The sequence below is a fragment of the Anabas testudineus genome, chromosome 8, assembly GCF_900324465.2.
Source record: "Anabas testudineus chromosome 8, fAnaTes1.2, whole genome shotgun sequence".
Taxonomy (NCBI): domain Eukaryota; kingdom Metazoa; phylum Chordata; class Actinopteri; order Anabantiformes; family Anabantidae; genus Anabas; species Anabas testudineus.
The window spans coordinates 13,376,675-13,386,084 of record NC_046617.1 but is presented as its reverse complement, the minus strand read 5'-3'; the positions used below and the strand labels follow the sequence as shown (position 1 = coordinate 13,386,084).

At 39.9% G+C, this 9,410-nt stretch overlaps 2 protein-coding genes across 2 annotated transcripts; both read left to right on the top strand.

Moving 5' to 3' along the window:
• Window positions 1-882: 882 nt before the first annotated feature.
• On the top strand, window positions 883-4,225 carry LOC113164868 (cytochrome P450 2K1-like). Its single transcript, XM_026364433.1, has 9 exons — window positions 883-1,210; window positions 1,344-1,506; window positions 1,877-2,026; window positions 2,181-2,341; window positions 2,552-2,731; window positions 2,808-2,949; window positions 3,392-3,576; window positions 3,684-3,825; window positions 3,904-4,225. The coding sequence occupies exons 1-9, from the start codon at window positions 1,001-1,003 to the stop codon at window positions 4,089-4,091; spliced, it is 1,521 nt and encodes a 506-aa protein (XP_026220218.1). The 5' UTR covers window positions 883-1,000; the 3' UTR covers window positions 4,092-4,225.
• Window positions 4,226-5,483: 1,258 nt separating this feature from the next.
• Window positions 5,484-9,334, top strand: LOC113158169 (cytochrome P450 2K1-like). Its single transcript, XM_026353897.1, has 9 exons — window positions 5,484-6,084; window positions 6,196-6,358; window positions 6,441-6,590; window positions 6,752-6,912; window positions 7,014-7,193; window positions 7,277-7,418; window positions 7,510-7,694; window positions 7,779-7,920; window positions 8,004-9,334. The coding sequence occupies exons 1-9, from the start codon at window positions 5,884-5,886 to the stop codon at window positions 8,189-8,191; spliced, it is 1,512 nt and encodes a 503-aa protein (XP_026209682.1). The 5' UTR covers window positions 5,484-5,883; the 3' UTR covers window positions 8,192-9,334.
• Window positions 9,335-9,410: the final 76 nt, after the last annotated feature.

Sequence of the window (9,410 nt, the reverse complement as noted above, 5' to 3'; positions counted from 1 at the left end):
ATGCTGTTGTGTAAACATCATGTTCTTCCATGAACCTATCTGTTAAAGGTACCTGCCAAAAAATAGGATTAACCCCTGACCGAACAAGTCCCTGTGTTTGAGCGGCTCACGTTGTCCCACTTTTGAGATGCGTCTCATATGTGTAAAGAGAGCCAAAAACTGCAGGGAGATGGTTTGTAACCTTATACCTGCAAGCACACTCCAGTTGGTGTTCCTCCGAGTGAGTACAGGACAAACTGTCAGCTTTCCTTTACACAGGATTTTGTGTGCTCTCACAATCCTTCCAATACTATTTGGCAAACAATAAATGAGATGTCATATGCTTAAATCCTGCCATTCTATCATAACGGTCTGATGGAGTGAATTTAGCAAGTTCCCCCACCTCTGCAGAAGACTTCTAAAGCTCTCTTAGGAGATTGGACACCCACCAAAGGTCCTATTTACCTGGTTATGTTGTGCAGCCACAACTAAGAAGAGTTGGGAACATGATTCTGAGAAAGGAAAGAGCTGCTAGACAACTCTAGACCATCACTTCTGAGGATGAATCCCCCGAGTACATTTAGTCCTGTGTTGTTCTGCTCACGTGAACAGTGCTTCTGCTTTCGCTGCCAAACACACTAAAGCAACATTTAGATATCAAGTTATTTAAAATGAAAGCATGAAATCCCAAAGATTGTGATGCAGGACTACAGGTTCTTTTTTCTGTAACTTTCCAGGTTAGTCAGCTAATTTATGTGTTAACCTGTTATTAGATGTACCTGAAATCTGAGACGATTGTGCGTCAATATTCTGCTTCCCTCTAAACCTGTCTGTTGAGTGTCGTTATCTAAGTATAGGATTAAACCCTTGCCAAACAAAACTTTGAGCTGGAATACTTGCCACTCCTCTTGAGATGCTCTGAAGGGCGGAGAGATTGTTTGCAACCCAATAGGTACATGTGTTGCTCCCAGCACTGACTGTTAGATGTGAGGACGTTTAGACAAGAACAGCAACAGAACAGATGGCTCTCTTGGAGGATTTTGCTTCATTCTTCTTCTCCAGTCCCACCGCGCTGCTGGGGACTGTTGCAGTCCTGCTCACGCTTTATTTCATCTCCAGTGGTTTCACCTCAGACAGAACAGGGAAGGAGCCTCCAGGACCGAGACCTCTGCCCCTGCTTGGCAACATGTTACAGCTCAATCTCAAGAGGCCCTACAGAACCCTCTGCGAGGTGAGTTTAGCTCTTCTGATAAGAGTCATTTTATGACATAGAAACCTATTTATCAGTCCTGGCATTTTTATGTTTTTGCAGTAATAAACGTTGGCAGCTCTGACATGTTTGATTGTATTTTTCTTTCATTCAGCTTTCAAAGAAATATGGATCTGTATTCACGGTTTACTTTGGACCCAATAAAGTAGTGATCCTGGCTGGATACAAGACAGTCAAAGAGGCTCTAGTCACCTATGCAGATGAGTTTGGAGACCGAGAAATCTCTCCTATATTCCATGATATAACTCAGGGCCATGGTATGACCTTAGTGTGTTACAATAAAAACTGTGCAGTGGCCTTAGAAAGTATTCTTACCCTTTCACTTTACATTCAATAACCTGTACTGACAAACAGATTTTTCTGCAAATCAAAACATTTTTAAAGTTTGTAGAAGCTCATTTGGGAGAGCTTACACTTTGATGTTTTCTTGAATACGTTTCTGCAGTCTTTGCACACATGGGCCATAATTTAAGCAGCCATTCCTGTTCTTCCTGCAAATTCTCTGCAGCATAGTCAGACTGGATAGTTAAGGGTCTGATTACTTTTTGAAGCCACATTATTTTGACAAAAATATACATATACTGCACCAGTGCAGACTTAGTTGAACTTACATGTAATGTTTCATAGGAATTCTGTTTGCCAATGGAGACTCGTGGAAAGAGTTGAGGCGTTTTGCTCTCACCACCCTAAGGGACTTTGGGATGGGAAAAAGAATAGCCGAAGATAAAATCTTAGAAGAGTGCCAGCATCTGATCCAAATGTTTGAAACGCACAAAGGTATGAAGGTTTTCTGATGTACAAAAATAACAAGCTGTGCTTAAAGTGTCACACATTTGATAGTTTTTGTACAGGATTGGAGTGTACAGTGACGTAACAGAGGTGTCAACGTATTCTTTTGGTACATCTCAGTGTTTCTCGTGTCTTTTTACAGGGAAACCATTTGACACAGCATGTCCACTGAATTATGCAACATCCAATATTATCTCCTCCATTGTGTATGGAAACAGATTTGAATACAGTGACCCCCGGTTTGAAAGTCTGGTGAGAACAGCCAACGAGAACATACGTCTTACGGGTTCTGCATCGGTCCAGGTGAGCCTCGTGCGGATCACACACTCATTTAAACGAGCAATGATATCTTAATCAACTGAGTGTTCAAACAAATACAGAAACAAAACTTGCCATTTAATACATCAAACAAACCAGAATCTATATGTTCATGTATTTCCACACAATGAAATCTGTCTGCTCAGGTTGTTGATTGGTTTGTTAATCTTTGTTGTTTTTGCTGTTGTGTCACAGCTTTACAACATATTTCCCAGACTGGTCGGTTGGATAAGAAACCGGCAGCTGATTTTGAAAAACGCTGAGAAGACCGTCAGCGATGTCAAAGATTTAATCAAGAATCTGAAAGAGACACTGAACCCTAACATATGCAGGGGACTGGTGGACTGTTTCCTGATTCGGAAGCAGAAAGAACAGGTAAGGAAACATCTTTAGCATGTTCCATCGTTTTTGTCTCTTTTATTGATCACTTGTGGGTGTTCCTTCCTCTTAGGACTCTTGTGTCTTGGACACTCACTACAACGAGACAAATCTGATGTTTACAGTGACCAACCTGTTTGCTGCTGGTACAGATACCACAGCAACTACACTGAGATGGGGTTTGCTGTTAATGGCCAAATATCCACATATACAAGGTATATGAATCTTTCCTCATTGTTGTGCATATTTTGTATCGTGTTAACGCCGACAAACACAAAGGCAACAAGATAGTCACATACTCTACAGTGCAGTGTAACTATATAATGGTGCCTCCACCAACAAACAAGATGTTAAACATGAATCATATTTCAGTAACTAAACACCAATGACCATTACAATACACGTTACATCATTATAGGCTGCCTACATTGTGCTATAGGTCCAACAATATAGAGACAATGATGTGGTGAGTCTTCAGACAAATGTACCTAATGCATGACCCCTGATGGTAGGTGCATTTCTGCATGAGAGACAGATGAGCTTACCAGGATATAGATTATTTAAAAAAGTTGTAGCTCGCTGCTTTGCATTTTAACAACTATTAATTATGACTAAATTAGCAAAAGTAAACATTAATTTCTTAAGTTGTGTTCTCAGCTCAGGTTCAAGAGGAGCTGAGCAGTGTCATAGGAAGCCGTCAGGTCAGGGTAGATGACCGGAAAAACCTGCCGTACACTGATGCTGTCATCCACGAGACGCAGAGGGTGGCTAACATTGTCCCCATGGCCATCCCTCACAAAACCAGCAGAGATGTCACCTTCCAGGGCTACTTTATCAAAAAGGTCAGTCACTCAAATATGTATCAGCACCTATCTAAATAATTTTGTTTTTGGCAACTCATCTTGAAAATACTTGAATTCTTAGATTTGCTTTATTGTTTTAAATGCAGGGGACAACAGTGATTCCTCTTCTCACCTCTGTCCTGTATGATGAGAGTGAATGGGAGAACCCCAAAACTTTTAACCCTTCTCACTTCCTGGACAAGGAGGGTAAATTTATTCGGCGAGATGCCTTCATGCCCTTTTCTGCAGGTATATAAAACTCTGTGCTCTTTATACAATAAATATAATTTACTGTCACACAGACATGAGATAATTTTAATTGTGCAGGTCGCCGGGTGTGTCTTGGAGAGAGTCTGGCAAAGATGGAGCTCTTCCTCTTCTTCACTTCCCTGCTCCAGCGCTTTCGCTTCACTCCTCCACCTGGGGTCACAGAAGATGAACTGGATCTGACACCAGCTGTGGGCTTCACTCTCGGCCCTTCGCCACATGAGCTGTGTGCTGTCAGTCGCCAATGAGCAAAGCACTGGATGCAAATGGCTTCTTTATATTGTATATAAATACATTGAGCTCTTTTATATCAATATTATATAACAATAAAACCACCATGTATTTACACAACTTCTCTTCTAGTGAAATATCTAATAAATTATTTTCTGATCAAAAACACAAAAAATAACACATACATGCTCCTGACTAGGTATTGGCTAAAACAAAACTTAGCCGAGCTGTAAAAAAAAATATAGGCCTATTACTAAAATCAGTAAATATGTTGCTTGTAGAAAGACTAATCAATACTCAAAATGTACCTAATTAACTAGCTGTTAAAAGTTACTTGAATTTGGAAAGAATAAACTGTTAATGAAAAACCTTCTATGCAAAATCACATTATTTCTCACATTAACGTCACTATTTAGTTGTGTTGAGATGTCTCTGTGTAATAGTTACAGACAACTATTGAGTTTTTTTTTTCATGGTGTTATTAAGGGCTTTTTTCATGATGGATCAAACCATTCTTATTAATATTGCAGTTATTAGGGATTGGAGGGCACTATTCAAGGCTAATGATGGCTGATTTATTTAGTAACATAGTAGAACATACCAAAATCTAAACTGATTGCATGAAAACGGAAATAATCTATGACAAAATAAATCTTACGAGTGTTGGAAACAGACCAAACTTCATTTTTAAGTAAGTAATGAAATCAACTCTTTAGAAATGAATGTAGCCATGAACAGTAACAGTGTCAGAAAAGGTCATTTATCAGAAGTACTTAATATCTAGATAATACACAAGTACACTTAAGCTTTTAACAACATAAACATTAGATGACTACACTTGTAACACCAACTACAACTAGGTTACAGAGGAAGTGATTCCAGGAATTGGTTTTGTACTATTCTAGGAAATACACGATTATTTCCACATTTTTACCAACTTACTGTAAAGTGCCCACAACCACAAGGTACTCATTTGAGTTACTGGGTAGAAGTGGATTTTTATTTGTATCTTAACTTTAGCTTCTCTGTATTTACCCACGTACTACTGATGTGGTAATTACCAGTTAAATAACATTACCATGTATTTACTGGGCAAATGCTTAGTAATAGGGAGACTGTAAAAGGAAGGGTTACCGTTTTCAGTACCCACTGAGACCAGACAAATCAAAGCATGATACATAGAATTAATTTAACTTAAGAAATGCATCACATAAAAAACAACAACGGTTTCAGTGCACATCTCTATTTATTTTATAAGGAGCCTTTTCTGCAGGTTGACACCAGTTGTGTGCTTCACTTACATGCACTAAGTGTCTCCACATGTGAGGGGCGTATTTATTATATATAGCAAGTAAGAACATGTGGGAGTGCTGTTTTTCATTATTATCTCTAAACAGCGTTATTCATTGCTGCCTCACTCTCGGTTTTCAAACACTCGAGACATGGATCTAACTGCGCTTCGTGTTATTGCGCTTTTTTTTCCTGCACACTTTTAATTTGTCTCCTTCACATAGTGCACTTCATTTCTTTCCGTCTTTTCTTGGAGTTTCCTGCTTTTCGTTTTCCAGAGCCTGCACTTGAATTGGTTTTAAATCCTTTTGCGCATTTTCTAATTCACTCATTCATTGGCGAAGCGTTTCCAAAGGGAGGTGTGGACCCAGGTGAGGGCTCCAGGAATGTGAAACACAACAAAAACCCACGGGCTGGGACACCTTGGAGGCTGTACCTTCGTTTCACACAGGAGCCTTTTCAGTTTAGTGTCACAGTTTGTGTTCCTGAAAGCAGTTTAGTGAAGGTGACTGCAGGATCATGTTGGAAGATCTTTTCCAGTCCACCTCCACCTCAAACGTCTTGTTGGGGGCAGGTTTTGCTTTGCTGGTCGTCACCTTTCTTTACTCCAGCGTCAGCTCTCCAAACAAGAGGAAGGAGCCTCCAGGACCCAGACCTCTTCCCCTGGTTGGTAACCTGCTTCAGGTGGATCTCAAGAGACTGGACAGCAGCCTTTTTGATGTGAGAACTATGTTATTATTTCTTAATGGGGTTATTTCCATGCACATATGTTTCCAATCAAAGTAATCCAGTCATCTGTGACACTGATCTGGAACCTATAATTGTTTTTAGCTATCCAAAAAGTATGGACCAGTGTTCACAGTCCACTTTGGATTTAAGAAAGTGGTGGTCCTGGCAGGATACGAGACAGTGAGAAAGGCTCTGGTTAATCATGCTGTCGAATTTGGAGACAGAGAAGTCACTCCCTTATTTTACGATTTTAACAAAGGACATGGTAAGAACACGTTTGGGGATTTTTTTTATTTAAAAACTTGTTTTTGTCTGTGTCAAAGTAACTCAGCCACTTTTATTTCCAGGCATACTATTTACCAATGGTAACACGTGGAGGGAAATGAGACGTTTTGCTCTAACAACACTCAGAGATTTTGGGATGGGCAAGAGGCTCATCGAGGGGAAAATTATTGAGGAAATTCAATACCTTATCAAAGAATTTGAACGACATGAAGGTAACATGATTTAATCTGAAACACAGCGTGGCATTTGTCTCAGTTTTACAATTGGTTGTGTTTGACCTTCTTTTTAATTTGAATCCACCTCTTGTTCAACTTGTGTGTCTGAATAATCTACACATTAGTCCTTCATTTGTTCCTAACTCTGTTTCTTTCAGGTAAAGCTTTCAGCATCGCCCAGCTATCTAATTATGCATCGTCAAACATTATATACGCTATCATGTTTGGAAAGAGGTTTGAATACAAAGATCCTGTCTTCCAAGCGATAGTGGATCGAGACCACGAATCCATCCTTCTGACTGGATCAGCTCCCATCATGGTATTACGGACTTACAATGATTACAATGACGTTTTATAGTATATAGTGTTTATAGTGCACATTATTAAATTGTTCAACTGCGGTGTGGTGGTCTCCCACAGTTATACAACCTGTTTCCTTGGCTGGGCCCTTATATTCCAGCGTGGAGGAAATTGATGAAGAATGTAGAGATCAACAGGGCAGAAATAAGAAGCAAAATAGAGGATCTGAAAAAGAGTTGGGATCCTGATGTGTGTGGAAACTTTGTTGATGCGTTCATGACACACAGGCAACATCTGGAGGTGAGCAAGCCAACGCCAGTGAATCACAACCTGAGCTGGGATAAAAGTCGAAGTGTAATCTTTCTTTCTGTGTGTTATGCTAGGATTCTGAAATCAAGAGTTCCCAATTCAGCGATGACAACCTGCTCTACAGTGTGATGAATCTGCTTGCAGCTGGATCTGACACATTGGGAAATACACTTCAGTGGAGCCTACTTCTCATGGCCAAATACCCTCATATTCAAAGTAAAAGTCCCACCCGCATATTCATGTCAGTTATCGGTGAGTGAAAGTAGCAGCACGAATATTCATTAGGCTGAATCGCTTATGCATCCAGACCAGGTCCAGGAAGAGCTGAGCAGGGTGGTAGGAAGTCGTCAGGTCCGAGTAGAGGACAGGAAAAACCTGCCGTACACTGATGCTGTCATCCATGAGTCACAGAGACTGGTTAACATAGTCCCCATGGCCATTCCTCACAAAACCAGCCGAGACGTCACCTTCGAGGGCTACTTTATCAAAGAGGTCAGAGGATTGTTGAAAATATTCCTCCATTGAAACTCTTTGTTCTGAAATTCATCACATTCTCCTTTTTTCTTTTGCCTTCAGGGAACAACAGTGATTCCTCTTCTCACTTCTGTCCTGCATAGTGAGAGTGAATGGGAGAGCCCCCACACTTTCAACCCTTCTCACTTCCTGGATAAGGAGGGTAAATTTATTCGGAGAGATGCCTTCATGCCCTTTTCTGCAGGTATAACAACCTTGTTAGTCCTTTGTAATTAAACCCTAGAAAATTTACTGCTGCACATGTATGATCCAGCTAATCGCTTGCAGGTCGCAGAGCGTGTCTTGGAGAGGGTTTGGCCAGAATGGAGATCTTCCTGTTCTTCACCTTCCTCCTCCAACGCTTTCGTTTCACCCCTCCACCTGGAGTGACAGAGGATGAACTGGACCTGACACCAGTTGTGGGCTTCACCCTCACTCCCTTACCTCAAGAACTCTGTGTCCTCATTCGCCATTGAGGACGAGCACTGGGACTTCTTGACTGTTATAATGTGTTTTTTAATTCTGTGGCAGAGGTGGAAACTTTCCAGTTGAAGTTACTTTACACAGTATGTTACCACATACAAAAGAGGTCTTTAAAATTAAGGTATTGAAATTTGTCTTACTGACAGCAAAGCATTCCTTGAATGTAAACAGAGCAAACGTTTTTGCCTTGACTTGCTTTTGGGCTTGTTGCCGTGATATCAGTGCAAACAGCATCAAGACTGTACATTAGGTCAGACAAAGTTTATTCACCTTTAGAAATGGGACAAGCTGGACAGCAGTCTTATTAATGCATGCTCACCACCCTGATATACTAAAACTATTAAAATCACTACTGCTATAGCATGCCTATCCATATGCTGTATATAATGGTTTGAGGTCATATAAAAAAAAGGTTTGTATCCTTTTAAACATTGGAAATGTGTGCACTCATGCATGTTGTTTCCTATATTATTTGTAAGCTTTGCCTTGGTATCGAGTGAAGCAGTAAAACTGGTTTCTGGCTGCAGAAATAGCTGGGGGGAAAAACCTGTGATAGGATCAAATGTCTAATATGCACAGAATAGAGTGCTGCAGAAAAGTTAAGCTGTGATATGAACCTAATCTGTGTGATTTAAGGAAAGTGGTGATCCAAGCTGAAGTTTGCAGAATAATACACCTCCTCTATTTGTCACAGGGTCTCTCATGGACATGTTATCATTATGTTCTACCACCAATTTCCAACTTTTTGGTGAAACCTTACTTACAAATCAAATTATTTGATAACTTGTATTAACGCATTTTAATTTTTGAATGATTTAAGAGAGAAAATTTGAGAGTTAATTATAATTTAATTATAGAATTATCCTATAATGTTTCTTTCTACAGTCTCACTGTACTTACTCCTTTTCTGCTAGTCTATCCTAGTTTGTACTGTGTAGTGAATCCTCTCTCCAGTAATGAATGAGTTGCAGTAGAATTTCTTCGATTTGTGTTGACAGGAAACAGCAGTTTATCCCTTGCTGGCATCTGTGCTTGTTGATGAAAGTGACTGGGTGATCCTCGTACAATATATACACACTGTTTTATTGTCAATCCCATCTGTTTTATTAAACTTGTTGCTATTGGTTTCATTTTTAGATTCATGTGTTTTGTTTTTTTCTCAGTTTTTTTGTGAAAAGTACGTTGTCAATATCTTGTCATATAACAGTTATG

What these genes read in the sequence shown, in the direction of transcription:
- LOC113164868 (XM_026364433.1), top strand. Translation starts at nt 1,001, where the DNA reads ATGGCTCTCTTGGAGGATTTTGCTTCATTCTTCTTCTCCAGTCCCACC. An exon ending in TGATATAACTCAGGGCCATG is followed by an intron (nt 1,507 to 1,876) that starts GTATGACCTTAG and finishes AATGTTTCATAG; the next exon opens with GAATTCTGTTTGCCAATGGA. An exon ending in CAAATATCCACATATACAAG is followed by an intron (nt 2,950 to 3,391) that starts GTATATGAATCT and finishes TTGTGTTCTCAG; the next exon opens with CTCAGGTTCAAGAGGAGCTG.
- LOC113158169 (XM_026353897.1), top strand. Translation starts at nt 5,884, where the DNA reads ATGTTGGAAGATCTTTTCCAGTCCACCTCCACCTCAAACGTCTTGTTG. An exon ending in TGGACAGCAGCCTTTTTGAT is followed by an intron (nt 6,085 to 6,195) that starts GTGAGAACTATG and finishes AATTGTTTTTAG; the next exon opens with CTATCCAAAAAGTATGGACC. An exon ending in CTGGATCAGCTCCCATCATG is followed by an intron (nt 6,913 to 7,013) that starts GTATTACGGACT and finishes GGTCTCCCACAG; the next exon opens with TTATACAACCTGTTTCCTTG.